This window comes from Salmo salar, chromosome 15 (assembly GCF_965601325.2).
Source record: "Salmo salar chromosome 15, fSalSal1, whole genome shotgun sequence".
In the NCBI taxonomy this organism is placed as follows: domain Eukaryota; kingdom Metazoa; phylum Chordata; class Actinopteri; order Salmoniformes; family Salmonidae; genus Salmo; species Salmo salar.
In genome coordinates this window covers 47,239,725-47,260,695 of record NC_138305.1, presented here as the reverse complement: position 1 = coordinate 47,260,695, position 20,971 = coordinate 47,239,725, and the positions used below count along the sequence as shown (strand labels likewise).

At 42.9% G+C, this 20,971-nt stretch overlaps 1 protein-coding gene across 2 annotated transcripts; it reads right to left on the bottom strand.

The window, feature by feature from the left end:
• Positions 1-8,396: 8,396 nt before the first annotated feature.
• Positions 8,397-12,485, bottom strand: LOC106571472 (cdc42 effector protein 2). Of its 2 annotated transcripts, none has more exons than XM_014144619.3 (2): positions 12,303-12,485; positions 8,397-10,735 (listed from the first exon to the last, which is right to left on the bottom strand). In XM_014144619.3, the coding sequence occupies exon 2, from the start codon at positions 10,637-10,639 to the stop codon at positions 10,004-10,006; it is 636 nt and encodes a 211-aa protein (XP_014000094.3). In that variant the 5' UTR covers positions 10,640-10,735; positions 12,303-12,485; the 3' UTR covers positions 8,397-10,003. The 2 variants fall into 2 exon arrangements, with proteins under 2 accessions (XP_014000094.3, XP_014000093.3); XM_014144618.3 differs by having other exon boundaries at positions 12,084-12,472.
• Between the last annotated feature and the right edge of the window lie 8,486 nt (positions 12,486-20,971).

Sequence of the window (20,971 nt, the reverse complement as noted above, 5' to 3'; positions counted from 1 at the left end):
CCATCTCCTCCCTCCTGAATCCTCCTCCCCCTCCCCCCCCTCCTCCCTCTCTGCGGATGACTTCGTCAACCATTTTGAAAAGAAGGTTGACGATATCCGATCCTCGTTTGCTAAGTCAAACGACACCGCTGGTCCTGCTCACACTGCCCTACCCTGTGCTTTGACCTCTTTCTCCCCTCTCTCTCCAGATGAAATCTCGCGTCTTGTGACGGCCGGCCGCCCAACAACCTGCCCACTTGACCCTATCCCCTCCTCTCTTCTCCAGACCATTTCCGGAGACCTTCTCCCCTTCCTCACCTCGCTCATCAACTCATCCTTGACCGCTGGCTACGTCCCTTCCGTCTTCAAGAGAGCGAGAGTTGCACCCCTTCTGAAAAAACCTACACTCGATCCCTCCGATGTCAACAACTACAGACCAGTATCCCTTCTTTCTTTTCTCTCCAAAACTCTTGAACGTGCAGTCCTTGGCCAGCTCTCCTGCTATCTCTCTCAGAATGACCTTCTTGATCCTAATCAGTCAGGTTTCAAGACTGGGCATTCAACTGAGACTGCTCTTCTCTGTGTCACGGAGGCTCTCCGCACTGCTAAAGCTAACTCTCTCTCCTCTGCTCTCATCCTTCTAGACCTATCTGCTGCCTTTGATACTGTGAACCATCAGATCCTCCTCTCCACCCTCTCGGAGTTGGGCATCTCCGGCGCGGCCCACGCTTGGATTGCGTCCTACCTGACAGGTCGCTCCTACCAGGTGGCGTGGCGAGAATCTGTCTCCGCACCATGCGCTCTCACCACTGGTGTCCCCCAGGGCTCTGTTCTAGGCCCTCTCCTATTCTCGCTATACACCAAGTCACTTGGCTCTGTCATATCCTCACATGGTCTCTCCTATCATTGCTATGCAGACGACACACAATTAATCTTCTCCTTTCCCCCTTCTGATAACCAGGCGGCGAATCGCATCTCTGCATGTCTGTCAGACATATCAGTGTGGATGACGGATCACCAGCTCAAGCTGAACCTCGGCAAAACGGAGCTGCTCTTCCTCCCGGGGAAGGACTGCCCGTTCCATGATCTCGCCATCACGGTTGACAACTCCCTTGTGTCCTCCTCCCAGAGTGCTAAGAACCTTGGCGTGATCCTGGACAACACCCTGTCGTTCTCCACTAACATCAAGGCGGTGACCCGATCCTGTAGGTTCATGCTCTACAACATTCGCAGAGTACGACCCTGCCTCACACAGGAAGCGGCGCAGGTCCTAATCCAGGCACTTGTCATCTCCCGTCTGGATTACTGCAACTCGCTGTTGGCTGGGCTCCCTGCCTGTGCCATTAAACCCCTACAACTCATCCAGAACGCCGCAGCCCGTCTGGTGTTCAACCTTCCCAAGTTCTCTCACGTCACCCCGCTCCTCCGCTCTCTCCTCTGGCTTCCAGTTGAAGCTCGCATCCGCTACAAGACCATGGTGATTGCCTACGGAGCTGTGAAGGGAACGGCACCTCCATACCTTCAGGCTCTGATCAGGCCCTACACCCAAACAAGGGCACTGCGTTCATCCACCACTGGCCTGCTGGCCCCCCTACCTCTGAGGAAGCACAGTTCCCGCTCAGCCCAGTCAAAACTGTTCGCTGCTCTGGCACCCCAATGGTGGAACAAGCTCCCTCACGACGCCAGGACAGCGGAGTCAATCACCACCTTCCGGAGACACCTGAAACCCCACCTCTTTAAGGAATACCTAGGATAGGATAAAGTAATCCTTCTAACCCCCACCCCCCACGCCCCCCCCCCCCCCCACCCCCTTAAAAGATTTAGATGCACTATTGTAAAGTGGTTGTTCCACTGGATATCATAAAGTGAATGCACCATTTTGTAAGTCGCTCTGGATAAGAGCGTCTGCTAAATGACTTAAATGTAATGTAAATGTAAATTAAGTGTAGTCTGGCCCAGGGGTGTGAAGGTGAACGGAAAGGCTGGAGCAACGAACCGCCCTTGCTGTTTCTGCCTGGCCGGTTTCCCCTCTTTCCACTGGGATTCTCTGCCTCTACCCCTATTACGGGGGCTGAGTCACTGGCTTACTGGTGTTCTTCCATGCCGTCCCTGGGAGGGGTGCGTCACTTGAGTGGGTTGAGTCACTGACGTGGTCTTCCTGTCTGGGTTGGCGCCCCCCCTTGGGCTGTGCCGTGGCGGAGATCTTTGTGGGCTATACTCGGCCTTGTCCCAGGATGGTATGTTGGTGGTTGGAGATATCCCTCCAGTGGTGTGGAGGCTGTGCTTTGGCAAAGTGGGTGGGGTTATATCCTACCTGTTTGGCCCTGTCCTGGGGTTTTCATCGGATGGGACCACAGTGTCTCCTGACCCCCCCTGTCTCAGCCTCCAGTATTTATGCTGCAGTAGTTTATGTGTCAGGGGGCTAGGGTTAGTCTGTCACATCTGGAGTATTTCTCTTGTCTTTTCCGGTGTCCTGTGTGAATTGAAATATGCTCTCTCTAATTCTCTCTTTCTCCTTCTTTCTTTCTCTCTCTCGGAGGACCTGAGCCATAGGACCATGCCTCAGGACTACCTGGCTTGATGACTCCTTGCTGTCCCCAGTTCACCTGGCCGTGCTGCTGCTCCAGTTCCAACTGTTCTGCCTGCAGCTATGGAACCCTGACCTGTTCACCGGACGTGCTACCTGTCCCAGACCTGTTGTCCCAGACCTGCTGGAACCATGACCTATTCACCGGACGTGCTACCTGTCCCAGACCTGCTGTTTTCAACTCTCTAGAGACAGCAGGAGCGGTAGAGATACTCTCAAAGATCGGCTATGAAAAAGCCAACTGACACTTACTCTTGTGTTGCTGACTTGTTGCACCCTCGACAACTACTATGATTATTATTATTTGACAATGCTGGTCATTTATGAACATTTGAACATCTAGGCCATGTGCTGTTATAATCTCCACCCGGCACAGCCAGAAGAGGACTGGCCACCCCTCATAGTCTGGTTCCTCTCTAGGTTTCTTCCTAGGTTTTGGCCTTTCTAGGGAGTTTTTCCTAGCCACCGTGCTTCTACACCTGCATTGCTTGCTGTTTGGGGTTTTAGGCTGGGTTTCTGTACAGCACTTTGAGATATCAGCTGATGTAAGAAGGGCTATATAAATACATTTGATTTGATTTGATTAGATTTAGTCCCAGGATCCTTAGCTTAGTGATGACCTTTGAGGGCACTATGGTGTTAAACGCTGAGCTGTAGTCAATGAATAGCATTCTCACATAGGTGTTCCTTTTGTCCACGTGGGAAAGGGCAGTGTGGAGTGCAATAGACATTGCATCATCTGTGGATCTGTTTGGGCGGTATGCAAAATGGAGTGGGTCTAGGGTTTCTGGGATAATGGTGTTGATGTGAGCCATTACCAGCCTTTCAAAGCACTTCATGGATACGGACGTGAGTGCTACGGGTCTGTAGTCATTTAGGCAGGTTGTCTTCCTGATCTTTGGCACAGGGACTATGGTGGTCTGCTTGAAACATGTTGGTATTACAGACTCAATCAGGGCATGTTGAAAATATCAGTGAAGACTCCTGCCAGTTGGTCAGCACATGCCCGGAGCACACGTCCTGGTAATCCGTCTGGCCCCGCAGCCTTGTGAATGTTGACCTGTTTAAAGGTCTTACTCACGTCGGCTACGGAGAGCGTGATCACGTAGTCATCCGGAACAGCTGATGCTCTCATGCATGCCTCAGTGTTGCTTTCCTCGAAGCGAGCATAGAAGTGATTTAGTTTGTCTGGTAGGCTCGTGTCACTGGGCAGCTTGCGGCTGTGCTTCCCTTTGTAGTCTGTAATAGTTTGCAAGCCCTGCCACATTAGACGAGTGTCAGAGCCGGTGTAGTATGATTCAATCTTAGCCCTGTATTGACGCTTTGCCTGTTTGATGGTTCGTCACAGGGCATAGCAGGATTTCTTATAAGCTTCTGGGTTAGAGTCCCGCACCTTGAAAGCGGCAGCTCTACCCTATAGCTCAGTGCAAATGTTGCCTGTAATCCATGGCTTCTGGTTGGGGTATGTACGTACAGTCACTGTGGGGACGACGTCCTCGATGCACTTATTGATAAAGATAGTGACTGATGTGGTGTACTCCTCAATGCCATTGGAAGAATCCCGGAACATGTTCCAGTCTGTGATAGCAAAACCGTCCTGTAGTTTAGCATCTGCTTCATCTGACCACTATTTTTATAGACCGAGTCACTGGTGCTTCCTGCTTAAATTTTTGCTTGAAATCAGGAATCAGGAGGATAGAGTTGTGATCGGATTTACCAAATGGAAGGCGAGGGAGAGCTTTGTACGCGTCTCTGTGTGTGGAGTACAGGTGATCTAGAATTGCACTTTTAACATGTTGATAGAAATTAGGTAGAACTGATTTAAGTTTCCCTGCATTAAAGTCTCCGGCCACTAGGAGCACCGCCTCTGGGTGAGTGGTTTCCTGTTTGCTTATTTCCTTATACAGCTGACTGAGTGCGGTCTTAGTGCCAGCATCTGTCTGTGGTGGTAAATAAACAGCCACGAAAAGTATAGCTGAAAACTCTCTAGGCAAGTAGTGTGGCCTGAAATTTATCACAATATACTCTACTTCAGGTGAGCAAAATCTAGAGACTTCCTTAGATTTCGTGCACCAGCTGTTGTTTACAAATATGCACAGACTGCCCCCCCTCATGCTGTTCTATCTTGCCGGTGCAGCATATATCCCGCTAGCTGAATATCCATGTCGTCATTCAGCCATGATTCTGTGAAACAAAGGATATTAAAGTTTTTGATGTCCCATTGATAGGATATTCGTGATCGCACGTCGTCTTGAAGGAGTTCCCACATATCCTGTGCACTTGTTGGCTGCTTTTCCTCTACTCTGTGATCCAACTCATCCCAAACCATCTCAATTGGGCTGAAGTCGGGGGATTGCGGAGGCCAGGTTATCTGATGCAGCACTTCATCACTCTCCTTCTAGGTAAAATAGCCCTTACACAGCCTGGAGGGGTGTTGGGTCATTGTCCTGTTGAAAAACAAATGATAGTCCCGCAAACCAGAGGGGATGGCGTATCACTGCAGAATGCAGTGGTAGCCATGCTGGTTAAGTATGCCTTGAATTCTAAATAAATCACAGGCAGTGTCACCAGCAAAGCACCCCCACACCATCACACCTCCTCCTCCATGCTTCACGGTGGGAACCACACATGCGTAGATCATCCATTCACCTACTCTGCGTCTCACAAAGACACAGCGGTTGCAACCAAAAATGTCAAATTTAGACTCAGACCAAAGGACAGATTTCCACCGGTCAAATGTCCATTGCTCATGTTTCTTGGCCCAAGCAAGTCTCTTCTTATTATTGGTGTCCTTTAGTAGTGGTTTCTTTGCAGCAATTTGACCATGAAGGCCTGATTCACGCAGTCTCCTCTGAAGAGTTGATGTTGAGATGTGTCTGTTACTTGAACTCTGTTAAGCATTTATTTGGTCTTCCTTTCCTATGGCGGTCCTCATGAGAGCCAAATTCATCATAGCGCTTGATGATTTTTGCGACTGCATTTCAAGAAACTTTCAAAGTTCTTGACATTTTCCGGATTGACTAACCTTCATGTCTTAAAGTAATGATGGACTGTCGTTTCTCTTTGCTTATTTGAGCTGTTCTTGCCATAATATGGACTTGGATTTTTACCAAATAGGGCTATCTTCTGTATACCACCCCTATCTTGTCACACCACTACTGATTGACTCAAACACATTAAGAAGGAAAGACTTTCCACAAATCAACTTTTAACAAGGCACACCTGTTAATTGAAATGCACTCCAGGCGACTATCTCATGAAGCTGGTTGAGAGAATGCCAAGAGTGTGCAAAGCTGTCATCAAGGCAAAGGGGGCTAAGAATCTAAATATAAAATATATTTTCATTTGTTTATAACACTTTTTTGGTTACCACATGACTCCATGTGTGTTATTTCATAGTGTGGATGTCTTCACTATTATTATACAATGTAGAAAATAGTAAAAATCAAGAAAAACTCTGTAATGAGTAGGTGTGTCCAAACGTTTGACTGGTAGTGTGTCCCAGAATAGAGAGTGTTCCAGAGTAGAGAGACACAAAGTAGCTACTGTGAATGACCTTCTTGATCCAAATCAGTCAGGTTTCAAGACTGGTCATTCAACTGAGACTGCTCTTCTCTGTGTCACGGAGGCTCTCCGCACTGCTAAAGCTAACTCTCTCTCCTCTGCTCTCATCCTTTTAGACCTATCTGCTGCCTTTGATACTGTGAACCACCAGATCCTCCTCTCCACCCTCTCCGAGTTGGGCATCTCCGGCGCGGCCCACGCTTGGATTGCATCCTACCTGACAGGTCGCTCCTACCAGGTGGCGTGGCGAGAATCTGTCTCCGCACCACGTGCTCTCACCACTGGTGTCCCCCAGGGCTCTGTTCTAGGCCCTCTCCTATTCTTGCTATACACCAAGTCACTTGGCTCTGTCATATCCTCACATGGTCTCTCCTATCATTGCTATGCAGACGACACACAATTAATCTTCTCCTTTCCCCCTTCTGATAACCAGGTGGCGAATCGCATCTCTGCATGTCTGGCAGACATATCAGTGTGGATGACGGATCACCAGCTCAAGCTGAACCTCGGCAAGACGGAGCTGCTTTTCCTCCCAGGGAAGGACTGCCCGTTCCATGATCTCGCCATCACGGTTGACAACTCCATTGTGTCCTCCTCCCAGAGTGCTAAGAACCTTGGCGTGACCCTGGCGTGACCCATGTAGAGAATAGGGGGGCCATTTCAGACCAAACAAACACAATGCTTGGTTATTATCACTTAATCTTAAGTTTGTCTCTTTTTTTTTTTTGTCTCCACTAATATCAAGGCGGTGACCCGATCCTGTAGGTTCATGCTCTACAACATTCACAGAGTACGACCCTGCCTCACACAGGAAGCGGCGCAGGTCCTAATCCAGGCACTTGTCATCTCCCGTCTGGACTACTGCAACTCGCTGTTGGCTGGCTCCCTGCCTGTGCCATTAAACCCCTACAACTCATCCAGAACGCCGCAGCCCGTCTGGTGTTCAACCTTCCCAAGTTCTCTCACGTCACCCCGCTCCTCCGCTCTCTCCACTGGCTTCCAGTTGAAGCTCGCATCCGCTACAAGACCATGGTGCTTGCCTACGGAGCCGTGAGGGGAACGGCACCTCCGTACCTTCAGGCTCTGATCAGTCCCTACACCCAAACGAGGGCACTGCACTCATCCACCTCTGGCCTGCTGGCCCCCCTAACTCTGAGGAAGTTCCCGCTCAGCCCACTCAAAACTGTTCGCTGCTCTGGCACCCCTATGGTGGAACAAGCTCCCTCACGACGCCAGGACAGCGGAGTCAATCACCACCTTCCGGAGACACTTGAAACCCCACCTCTTTAAGGAATACCTAGGATAGGATAAAGTAATCCTTCTAACCCCCCCCCCCCCCCCTAAAAGATTTAGATGCACTATTGTAAAGTGGTTGTTCCACTGGATATCATAAGGTGAATGCCCCAATTTGTAAGTCGCTCTGGATAAGAGCGTCTGCTAAATGACTTAAATGTAAATGTAAATGTACTGGCAGGGTCTGCTGTGGCAAGTGCAAGTTTCCTGAAAAAGATCTAATCTCTCAATGTTAATCTCAAAGTACACCAAGTTCATGCATTTAGCTGTTGAAATTCCTTTTCTCTTGCTGGGGAAGGACGTCTCCGGACCCCCCTACTGGCTTTGGGATAAGCCCCCAATGTCTTCAAATCCTAGAAATTTCCCTGGTCAGCAGTGGGATGTAGATCTAGCCTGACATAGTGATTCTGGCCCAGACAAAAGCTGATTCATGTTATCTCACACACAGATGTGGAAGAGAATCAATGGCGCGGTTGTGCCTCAGTCCCATTGTTGAGATTTTCTGAATCCCAAGAGTAGAGTGAACAAAATGGAGGATATTAAATAGGATACAGGGAGGAAAATTTGCCCAAATCTAACTGTCTGAGTGTGGTAAAAGCATACTATAAAGATGGATGGCCATATTGAGTATAGAGCTAATTATTCTTCAGTTTCTTATTACATTTTTATTTGTAATTGGGCAAATTAGATGTATGGATTATTATTGATTCCAGTTTCTGTCAAAGAGCTTAAGGGAGATCAATAAAACTCAATCAATCTATCAAATAATCGCCATGGACCGAATGGACCATGAAATAATGAAATAATGAAGTAAGCTACATGCCACCCAATAAAAGGCTGTGAAATACTGCCATCAGGTGGTGTGGAAAGACAAATTGTTGTGATTGTTGTTAGAAGATAGGGCACCAGTAGGTGGCAGTGTTGTTAAAGAATAAGATTGGCTCAGCGATGCGAACGATAAGCGAGATCTTACTTGGCTTTATGGTTTTTATTTTATAAATTAAAATTTACGGTACAGATTTTGCACAAATGTGATTTCCTTGTGCTAGGCAGAGTTCATGCTCCACCTTAGCCAAAACAAAATTATATCTAAAAGATTATGATATGAACAACGAGAGGATTGTCGGTGAGCTTTGATTTTCTAAAGACATTTATTATAGACTGATACTGTTCACAGTCACACCATAAACCATGTAATAACTTTTAATAGACTTATACCGTTTTATATTCCTAAAGATTTGAACTTTCCCCTTGAGTAGTTGGTAAGAAAAACAAGAAATATAAAATAGGCCTATCGTATACACGCTAGTGAGTCTGCTGGGTCGTTCTACGAAATAAGTCCCTTTTGGGTTGTGCAAAAATAACGTTTTATTTCACCTAATTTTAACATTCTGTAATGTAACAGGGTTGACGATTTCATCTTAAATCAGCCATAAATCCCCTTGTGACATGAGGAATGGAAGCTTGTTGTGTGCAACAGGAAGGAGCAATTGAATGCAAGCTATACAAAAATGTGTAATTGTCAATCTATGGGTAACAAGTTTGACGTTTTATGCTCGACCCACTCAGTATTTCAACACAAAAAAAAACAGAAATTACATTATGATTTGACTATTAGATGTTCAATGTTTTTTTAAAGTAACAGTTCAGTTCACGTAACAGGGTTGACCTTAAAATGAGGGACACGTTGTTTTTTTTACCTAAAAATTGATCACTAATCACATGAAGAAATGACTTTGTCGAAGCAACAAAACAACTAGGGCTTTACAATTATGGTGACAACTTGGAGAAATGTCGGGGTTAAAATCTTCCTAGAAGTCACAGAGGGTGCATAGATTTGGCACTTTAGCAAGTATTGATTCATATAAAAAAAGGCTTTTAAAATATTATATTGGTGCACAATTTAGACATAAAATATCAAAGGGACGCAAAAGGGACTCATTTCGTAGAACAACCCAGCTTCTGTCCTTATTGCTACTGCATATGTCTGACTATGGGACAGCTAGTGTTCATTGTCCCTGTATAGTAGGCCTAAACATTGAAAAGCAAAATCCACCAGTCTTATTTCAGTGTTTCACAATAGAAGTTGTCAGACAAGCATAAGTCATAAACATCTGCCTCACAGCTATGTCTCATACGTAGTTTACCGTCTGTCTTTCTTACCTTTCACAACATGTCTCCTCTATACACCTGCGTTACAAAAGTCACATGATCCGGGTGGAGTGTCATTGGCTCACAGAGCTTTCACCTGAGAAAGGCAACCGTACAAAGCGTTGACCCAGATATGACACATTGCTCTAGTTAGCCAAACTAACAATAGAGGCTCATATCATCTTGCATCCAATATAAGAACATTTTATACAATCTGTCTTCTATGAAGACAGTAATTAAAACTAAATGTGCCAATTAGCGTCCTGGCAATTGAAAATAGTCCAGCCCATTTATCCATCCATGACACAACCCCTTTCAATCCCCATTAGAAAGGAAGGAACTTTTAGTTTTTCTCCCCTATATATTTTGGGCTTCTTGAAAGGCCCTTAGAATAAAATATATTACATGAGGGCCACACTTCCCAAAGTCTCACTGGTGAAGCTGGTTCATCACTTGCAGCACATCTTCTAGTATGGACGGCCCCAAGTCAAGGTTCAAGACAAAAGACGAGTCTTCATCGACCCCTGGAGGGGCCTCCACTGGGGGACAAGGAGCCTGTTGGGGAGCCGTGTTCAATTCGGATCCATCCGGCCCCATCGTTAACCCTCCCTCCTCCTTCTTTTCCTGCTCCTGCTTTACCTCCTCTTCGTGGTGCAACCTGTCATGCTCCACCAACTCCACAACATCCAGTAAAGGCGGAAAGAGGCACCTCTGGTGCCTGGAAGCCTGGGGAAGTGTTCTGGCTTTGGCGGCCTGTGCATCCATCTCTTCTGGGCTGAGGAGGCGTGGGGGCTTGGGTGGGGGTGGGGGGGTCTCATTGGGGGTGATGTTGGAGTAGAGGTCCTGGTGGCTTTGAGAGCTGTGGAGGATGAGACTACCGGTCCGCTGGAAGGTTGTGAGGTCGCCAAAGACATCCCCGTGGGCATCCAATCCGATGTGGGAGAGGTGGCGGAAGTCACCCAGGGGTAGGCTGATCATGTTGACTGATAGCAGCTCACGGCGCTTCTGCTTGCGGGGCCAGCGCATGCTGGCTGATTTGAGGTACAAGGTGGTCTTCAGAGGCATCTTGGACTTAATGGCGTGTACCGTCAGTGAGTTCAACACTTTTAGGTTGAAGTGGAGGTCACTCAGTTGAAGGGTTCAGTTGACCTTTAGGCAGCTCTGAAAATGTGAGGACAAACAAACTAGGTTAAGAAAACTCACTTGAAATGATTTTGTACTCATTCTTTTGTTTCTTTTTTATTTTGGCATTTCATAGCTACACAGCCTAAAAATGCCAATGCTAAACAACCTTTGCTACAATTGTTATGATCATCAGGATCATTTGCAACGATTGTCATGAAATTGGATTCCAGGTTGAGATGGGTAGCTAGCAATGGCCATATATGGACTGGTAACTGCAGCCATGACTGTATAATAAAATAACCTGTTTTTCTTGTATACGTGTCTAAGCAAACACACTGTAATACTTTTCTAACTTCACACACACAGCTTGCGGCACAAAGGTTTTGTCATGGGTGTGACCTTAATCTAGTAAGAATTGATGCCTAAAGAGTGCCGAATGCTGAATTATTAGCCTCATAAAAGGAAAAGTCTAAACAACCTCTTGTACTGGAAAGTGAACACTGAGGCACATTAGTCTGTTAATAAGTAACCTTGGAGACTTGTTTTATTTCAGGGCCATTACCTTTATCTCTGACCTGATAAAAATGCTTTTTTCTTTGACTGTTGGTGTTTCTGTGATTGCTTTAGCTGTGGTTTCACTCGTTGTAATCGTTCACACTATGTTTATGTGTCTAAAGCTACTTGAACTTTTGAGACAGTGTTGCAAGCATGGCTTGTTGTAACTGGTAGTATCACATTTCTTCTCATTAAGAAGAGAGTTTTTCCCCAGGGCAGTGTTTCATATTACCTGTAATGGAACAATGCCTTGAGAATTCTAAGGAAAATTGTTTACTCCTGACTGGAAGACAACCTGGTTAGGGACTTTCCTAATTTGCCTAAAATGTGAAGGTGATGCTGTCTTATTTGTATTTTATAGTCATAGCAAAAAGCATCTGAGGAAAATGCTGCTGTTTTAAGGAATTTGCCCTATTTTTCAGACCATGTTGAAATCCCCAAGGTGGGCTGTTTTTCTGTACAGTTAGTACAAGGTTTTATAATCTTCCTGATAGTTCCGATCATGGATCCTCAACAATTTATTTCCAATGGATCTACAATTATTTAGTTTTTACATCTAAGATTTGTATGGGGCTTTTAAAGAGAGCTATGAGGACAATGTGTCAGAGATACTGCCTCAGGTAATCTGAGGTAGCTGGCATGATTCAAATAAACAGTAAAACGGCCAACTTGTTATGTTGTGTCCAGATTGAAATAATCATTTATTTGGACAATTAGTTGGTCCACTGACACTAAGTCAAGACGTGGACCACTAACTAAATCCATTACAGTATATAGGCCACACACTCTTTGTTCATTCACTTATTGCTTAAAAGTCTTAAAAGCTTACCGGTGTCTATCTTTGTTTCCACACAAGTGAGGTGATCAGGAAGCAGTCTTTCTATGCTTTCTCAGTATATTTGCTCTTCTCGCTCTTCTCTGCAGTTTTAGAACACACAGCTCTCTAGACGTTCCATGTGCGAAAAGCGCCCCTGACTCTGAAACACTGACACGGTCTACTACCCTAAAGCACAGACACAAACTGAGCTAGACTGCCTTATCAGCTCACCTGTGTCTCTGGGTTGTGTTAGTTTAAAGTGATAAACCTTCGGTCCCTCCACCCTGATTTATCAATATCTCTGTCTGTGTCTTCTCTCTTGTGACTATCTTCTCTCAGGTAGTCTTCTAGTCCCAATAATCTCTGGAATAGAGGGTCAGCTCTTATTGTGGAGGTGTGACAAAAGAGGAGTGGTGTATGACGCTCAGGTGAACTCTTCACTGCTAGGGTTTCTTCAACGAAGGTAGGGAAAGGGGGAAGTGTTCTAGATTATATCACTTGCCCTGTGGGTCTCAACTTACTGTTGAGAGTTAGAATATTACAATACACAAGGTGCAATTTGGTAGTGCATCAGCAGTTTTTCTCTTTAGAAAGTTTGTTTAGCCAGCTACCTACACGTGGTAGTAATCATGGCCGAATAACTGACCAGGCTTGCAGGGCATGTGCCCAGGGGCCCTAACCTCCAGGGGGCCGACATTGATTTTGTTAGTCACTCTCACTCAGATATCATATGAACATGGCGTAAGTCATGGAAAAATTTGTAGAATTGCAGGAACATTTTGCAGTTTTAAAGCTAAATCATGTTCACCCCATTGCACAATGAGTAGAATTGCATGAAATTAGTTTTAAAATTGCAACATTTTATCTCTGCCCCATGGCAAAATGTGTAGAATTGCATCAAATGTGCTTTAAAACCAAAACGTTTTCTCTACGCCACATGGCAAAGTGCATAGAATTGCAGGAAATTAGCTTTAATAAAACTATTTTGTTTCTCTCTGCCATCGAGGGGGACCACTAAAATGTTATACCCCAAAAAGCTAGCGCCGGCCCTCCCTCCTATCCAAACACACACCACCTCTGTCTTCCTAATCCACTCGGTATTAATGAAAAAGTTATTCTCTGCTCAGACACAATGTTCAGTTTGCCATAATAGTCCTAAAGGTGAATTATGTAATTCATCTCTCACTACAATGATAATGGTATGCTACACACACTGACTCAGAGTATCTTATATCATGCCTTGATAACTGTCTTTCTCATTTTCTTGCCAATTTGTGGATTTGAGCATTATTATAGACTTTTATGGTTGTTTCTGAATTGTGCCTTTTCAAGGCGCACGACATTTTGGTTTGCGAAGCAAATGATCAGTCTGGTCCTAGGCTTTTACAGGTCATGACCAGTCGAAAAATGTACCCCTCCAATATTAAGAAGGAATTGCATTACTAAATCACCAGCTGAACACCTTGATTTCTTAGAGGCGGCTGTTAGTTACACATGGTCAGGGGACCTGCATTCCAAACCCTGTTTACTTCTCACATTCATTAGATAAGAACTTGTTGCATAATCAGCTTGATCTAATATGCAAACAAACTCTCTTTCTCACACCTAAAGAACATGCCGTCTCTCTGAAGGGTGTCAATAAAATATCAACCAAAATGAATATATAACCTACCATTTAAGGACCGTTTAGATTCTATATGCATTTCTCCTTAGCAGCAGAAGGAAGGAGATGAGCAATGCCAAATGAATCTGAAGCTTGTGAAAAATGCACAGAGCACTATGAGAAGCAGATTCTCACACATTGCACTCCATAGACCTGCTGTAGCCAATAAGGAATGCCAATCACCAGATAAGCTCTTTCTTTCACTTCTGTCAGTTACTGCTATTGTGGGCTGTGGAAAGAGAGGAAGCAAACAACCAAATAATAAAACGTGCTTTGTCAGTGATGTTCCCTCTCATTGTTTTCGGCACTGAGCATATGTCAGGTCTGCTGAGCGCAAACTTGAATGTTGTGAAAATTCTGTGCAACTTCCAGCGCGCATTTACTGTGAGTACTGAGGCTGTACCCACTTTAAGTTTTCGTTTTAACAGTGGTCAAGTAGGTTACTGTGGCTAGTTGATCAGAATGTAGGTCTACCAGAGTGGCCTACCATCAAAAACAATGGAGAAAATGCATCCCATAACATTTTAACATGGAAATAGCTGTTCTATCATTCAGCCTGCTCAGTTTGGCCGGTTGGCCAGCTCTAGGAAAAGTTTTAGTGGTTTCAAACTTCTTCCATTTAAGAATGATGGAGGCCACTGTGTTCTTGCGGACCTTCAATACTGCAGACATTTTTTGGTACCCTTCCCCAGATCTGTGCCTCTACACAATTTGCAAACATTTCAAAAAACCTGTTTTCACTTTTTCATTATGGGGTATTGTGTGTAGATTGAAGGGAAAAAACGATTTAATCCATTTTAGAATAAGGCTGTAATGTAACAACATTTGAAAAAGTCAAGTGGTCTGAATACTTTCCGAATGCACTGTAGATACTTTGTAGTCAGCAATAGAGGAGTGATGGCTTCCCACAAGAGCACAAAATGTGTACATCTCTAGATATCTTTGAAAAGTGAATCAAGTAAAGAGCTTTTTTTGGTCTTTATTAAAGGAGCACTGTTGTATTTTTAGGCTTGAATAAGCTAAGTAGCCAATATGCAGAGGGTAGCACAATTTGTCTGATTCTCTGTAATAATGGTATGGGAATAATAATGCATTTTATTTTGTAAAGTGGTTTCTTGCATCAAACATCACAAAAACATTTTCAGTCACCTCCTTGTCTGAAGAACAGGTGGATTAACAGGTTCATGTCAAGCCCTGCATGTTTTTTTCAAACGTCTCATGGAATGTTGGCCTACATTGAACACCACACATTGGCTGTAGAAGGGCCTTGGTCAGGGAGGTGACAAGAACCCGATGGTCACGCTGACAGAACTCTAGAGTTCCTCTGTGGAGATGGGAGAACCTTCTAGAAGGACAACCATCTCTGTAGCACTCCACCAATCAGGCCACACGTTTGCAGGAGGAATACAGTAGATTGGAACATTGCCGTCATAAATAAATAGCATTCGATGAGAAAACATAACACAAAAACACAACTGGGCTATTTTTATTTTATGATTTATTGAGGCCTTCAAAAATACATGAAACCAAATGTGCAACATACTATAGGATTTGTCACAAGCAACAATTTAGTAACAGAGGACTGTATGTACAGTAGTGAATGTAGCTACATCAAAGTGCAATTTGTTTGAATGTCTCCAAATTATATTTTACTGCAAATACACTATGACATCAGTGTTGTAGGCACATCAAATACTGTAGTCACGTCATATAATATAATCAACAATTAAATTACACCGACAAATGTTCTAGAGAAAAAACATACAGTATATCCTTACCCAAGTTATCACTGACCATAGACACCCCTCCAATCAACAAACACACAGTGAATGCAGTAGTACAAGTCTAACTGACTGGTGAAAACACTCATGCATTGTTGCAGTGAGACCAAGTGGTTAGTAACAACTTTCACATGATGGTGTCCTTGTTTAGACACCAAACCATTGTTTGCCCCACGCCTGTCATGGTCACCACAGAGAAGCCCACCTTCTCCAGCTTGTCCAGAACCACCCAGGGAGGCTCTTCCACATGGTACTCCCAACTGGAAATGCAATGATCTCGTTATTATTTGCCTGAGAACACATTGCATTAGTACCATATGCAAATCCATGGCAGCCAAAGGTTTTACATTTATAAACCAACAGTGTGGAGTTTGGGTATTTGTTGTAAATTCATACAGAAATTCAGTAAATGGAGTAAGCATAGTTAGGGTCCATGAAGTAACACTAAGGAATTTGTATGCCGTTTGAAGGGTATGTTGTTAACACATGTTTTACACTACACATTTTCTGTAGATTCTGAGCTTCATTTAAAAAGCAGTAAATGATGCAAATTACTCACAAGTTGTTGCCCAATTTTTTGGTCTTTCTGGCTCCTAAGTAGTTTATTATGGATTTGTCTGAAAACTCATCACCAACCATTGTTGGACCCGTCTCCTAAAGCACAGTGATAATGCAAGGTAAACTTAATTTCCAATACCAATTACTGTATATCTTGCACAAATTGTAGAAATAAAGCAAAGTAAAAGATGTTTGCCACAACTCATCTTTACGTTATATTGACCTAATTGTGTGGCTCTAGTTAAATAAACCAACACATTGTTGAAGACATACATGTCTCTCTCAACATATGCAAAATCAAAGGTGAAAATAGAAAATTGGCTACTGACCAGGTGGAGTAGTGTGCTGATGAGAATATATGGCATCTTTACAAAAGCTTCACAGATGTTGGACGTTTTGCTGTCTCTCTGTGTGGCTAAATAATGTTCTATGGTTTGGGGATGCTTCAGGTGATGGAGCTGGGTGAGTTGTGTGTGTACTGACTAAAATCAGCAATTTCCTGCATTGAGAAGGCATCACCAACACAGATACTATCTTTAACATCCTCAAGGCTGTGCTACAGAAAAATGACAGACAGATTAAACAAACTCTGTCTGTAAACTTGTCATTCTGTGCAGACTGCAGAGCAATATTACTGGACATTGGAAAACATGTTTTTCTAGAACCCTTTTATTTCACGCAACAAATGAATCAATGGTTTAATTAGCTTCAGACCGCAACTATGGGAGACTGTTGGGACATGGGGCTGACTTGTTACCAAGTACAGGAATTCCTCCACAGAGTTGCACTCAGACAAGTTTTTTAAATTAACCTCCGACTTGCTATGCGTTCGTACTTTTAAAAAATGTAGTCTGTTTTTTTTCTTGATTGTTTTATTAAACAATTTTTGATTAGCAAACTAATAAAACAACAGAAGACAAACATATGTACATGGTAAGAGTTTAAGAATTTACATTTTTGAAGTATCAACGCATAGCGACTCGGAGGTTCATTTAAATGACTCTAGTCTGCGCCCAACTCCGTGGAGGAGTTGAGGTACTTGGCAAATATTAGTATCCTAAAATGTATGATAAATGCACAAAAAAAGAAGAACCTTGCCTATCCTAAGACTGATGTTTGGCAATAATAAATAAAATAACTGTGAAACATAATTTTTGGTTGCATAATCTATCATTTCCCCAATGGGTCCTTGCTATCTGGGATCCTTGGGACTTTTAGGAACCTGTATGGAAACGTTGTTTCCCGAGGGAATTATTATTATGCAACACATTTTAGGGAATCCTGCATTTGTGATTCTTCCCAGAGAGGAAAAGAGAGGCCCAACTCGGAGGAAAATCTGTCTCCCTCCAACAAGAAAGGAGTTGTTGTAAGGACGTCAGTCAATGAGAGTGTTGAATTTGGTGAACACATTTTTTTTGGCTTATTTGGTATAAACAGTACTGACTCCCAAAATGAGTACCAGCACCTATTTCAGTCCAAGTCAAGCACTGACAATATGTCAGTTTGATGGAAACATCTCTGGTGGGAAAATGTGCATATTGTTTAATACAGATTTTAAAATATTATTACGAAAATCTGTTGCAAATTGGATGGAAACCTAGCTAATGTCAGGAGTACACATGTTGCCAAACCTAGCCAATTTAGTGGGTAATCTTTTTGGAAGATAATTAAATGTCAGTGCAAATGTAAGACCTCCCAACTGAAATACCAAATTGATTCTGTATTGACCAAACATATTTTTAACCAATTGAGTTTAAGTGTTATGTCATCAAAATCCAACACTTCCAGACCTCCTTCAGATCTCTTATTTGAGTATAGAGTATAGACTTTTTCAATTTGAGAGACTTAATTTTACAGATGAAGACAAGAAAGATCTTGTTAATCTCTTTAAAGGTAGAGTGATTTACAAATAAAGACAATGAGGGGTACACAAGACAGAAAGTCCCTCTGCCTTGGACAGAAGCACTCTCCCAAGTATAGATAGATCACTTTGTATCCAATTATTAAATATGTTCTTGATTTTCTACATTTTAGGAGAGAAATGTCTGCCTGAGGGAATTTTAGATGTATTCCTAAATATTAAAAGCAGTTCTATGAGAGGAATATTTTCTATTTCTTAATCATTCGAGTCATAAAAACATAAGATTTCACATTTAGAAACATTCCGTTTGAATCCAGACGCAATAGAGAATGCAGTGCTGGCATTAAGGGCATGGTCTTTGTCTTAAAAAAAAAAAAAAATTGTAGCATCGTCAGCCAGCTGGGAAATTTTGATTTCTCTGTCAAAAGTTGATAAGCCATGCACATTTGCATTATTCAGAATATCTAGAAAAATTTCCACTACCAAAATTTGATATTTTAGTATCACAGAACTATTTATCTCTGTAAAACATGCAAATGACTTTGATAACATTTTCACCAAAACCAAACATTTTCAGATACCGAAAGAGAAAATAATGTTAAATTCTGTCAAAGGCTTTACAAATGTCTAGAAATAAAATAACAGCATCTGAGTCAATTGCTTCTGAATAGTCCATAAGGTCCTAGACTAAAAGAATTTTGGAACTTATGTTGAATTTTTAATTGTATCTATTCCTTTCTTTAATCTTTTGGCATAAACCAGAGCAATCAATATTTAATAAAGTGATTAGTCTCCAATGGTCAATGAGAAAGGGGTCTTTATCAGGCTTTAGAATAAGTGAAATAAGGCCCTGCTTCATAGCGGAAACAATTTCACAATTTTCAATGCAATCTTGAAACATATTAGAAATAGGGTCTTCTAGTAACTCCAAAAACTACCTATAAAATTCAACTGACAGCCCATCAGGGCCAGGTAATTTCCCTTTTTTTCTCCTCGACACAAGTGATTCGCAAACTGAGTGGAAATTGTCGTGGAAATTCATCACCGTGTCGTGGAAATGACCACCAGGGACACTCATAGTCGATCTTAAAAGAATCATCCGTTATTATCAGCGCACTGGAGAGTTTCCAACCAACTCAATGCACCATAGTACACATGTCAATCAGGAGCTCTGCTGGGGCAGTCCCATCAGTTGTCTTATATACGGCTATACACAGACAAGTTATATTTGCATGATTTAGCATAATTCATTCATCATTACCATTTTGTTTCATTCGTGTGACCGACCAATACTGGTTCATAACATGTGACATACCAATACCTCACTAGGCTTCTTCTCCCTAAGCTGAGACCTTGAAATGGAGATATCTTTGGTTCTCAAAACAAAGGTCTGGGCGTACTGCCACATTGCAGCTACTGATAGTGAGGATTCATTTAGTCAGTCACTTGCATGAACACAGAAAACGGTTATTAGAAAAGCACATGAATAGAACACTGAAATTAGTTATTAGAAAAACACAAACATAAAAAATGTCCAGCTCATTCCCTCCTCTTATCACTTAATCTGTGATAATCATCAATACATTTTAATGTAAGCATTTAGATGTTAGCTTCTATATCAAAATACATCATTATAATAAATCATAATAAAGGTTATACTTCCATTAACGGGAGTGAAATCAACACATAAAACCAGACACTTCATAATTTCAAGCCCTTCATTCTGGGTTATCATCAACAGAGGCAATGTGTTCGGCGAGATCAGTCACATTAGAAGAGTGATCTGGGACAAAAGTACAACGTTCATCGCTAATGATTGCACAAGTGCCCCCTTGACTCTGGTTTGGAGAGACAATTTACAGTTCTTTTAGCATTGCCAATTTTCTCTGTCTTTAGAGATCTCCTGAATTTGGTCTAGGGCACATGCATATTGACTTTCACAGGGAATAGAGAGAACACATGTTATAACAGCTTCAAACTAACCTTAATAAGAATGAGATTGGGGCAAGGCTAGCCCAAGCTACAATCTAGTGGCTCTCCTCACAATTTAGGGGCATAGGTTTGTCTAGAAGCCTCGGTATTAAGACTATTGGTAGTAGTAATAATTTGTCAAACAATAAATAATTTGTCTGGATTTCCTGAATCAGGAATGCCTTAAACTGTTGTTTTGGTCTCTCCTCTCTCGAGGTTATGGCGAAGGTGACCACAGATGGTGTCTAGATGCATGGAAGGGATAAATTGACCAAGAACAGTGTGAACCTCAACACCCCCTCTAACCAGCTGAAGTAATGGCCACAATTGCATTCAGTATGGTCCTTCACCACTTCTACTGTGAGACCTGAGTCCAAGCCAGCAACCTGTACACAGCATCCAGTCGAAGCTATCAACTGCCTTTTCTCTTAGGAGTGCGACATGAGTCCACGTGGAGTGAGCATGGAGAGAGATCCCGTCCAAACTTCTCTCATGCTGCTGGTGTACTGGTAGGAAAATGGACAAAGACCTAATGGACTGTAAAGGACAGTGGCGGCTCAGGTGAGAGACATTATCAAGAGCCATCCACTTTGAACATGTGCCATTGGGAGGACGAACTGAAACACTATCTGAAGAAGAACATGAATAAACACCAGAAGGATGAGTGCCGGGAGGGAAGGGGGTGGTCAAGCGTGCCCGTAATTAATTTAGGCTTATCCAAAATGGTTTATTTGGGGTATCATGTTGATTGTGGAGGTCTGCACATTGTGAAATGTATAGTAATTTAGATTAAGAATGCATTGAGATACCAATCTGTCATTACCACAAGTGATGAGAATATTTAATACTATAAAAATAAGATGAATATACTGTATGTCAATATAAATGTGCATTGAAGGTCTTAAATTAAAGTGATAGAACCAACGTGAAACACTAAGAACTGTCATTCTAAATTTGAGTTGGATAATGTATCTTCTTAAAGATCCTATTTTCATTGGAAACATTAAAATTGTTAACCAAAGATATTTTTGTGTGTTTAGATTTGGGTCATGGAAGTAGATGGGAA

Bases quoted from the DNA above. Each gene is read 5' to 3' on its own strand.
- LOC106571472 (XM_014144619.3), bottom strand. From the start codon at position 10,639: ATGCCTCTGAAGACCACCTTGTACCTCAAATCAGCCAGCATGCGCTGG.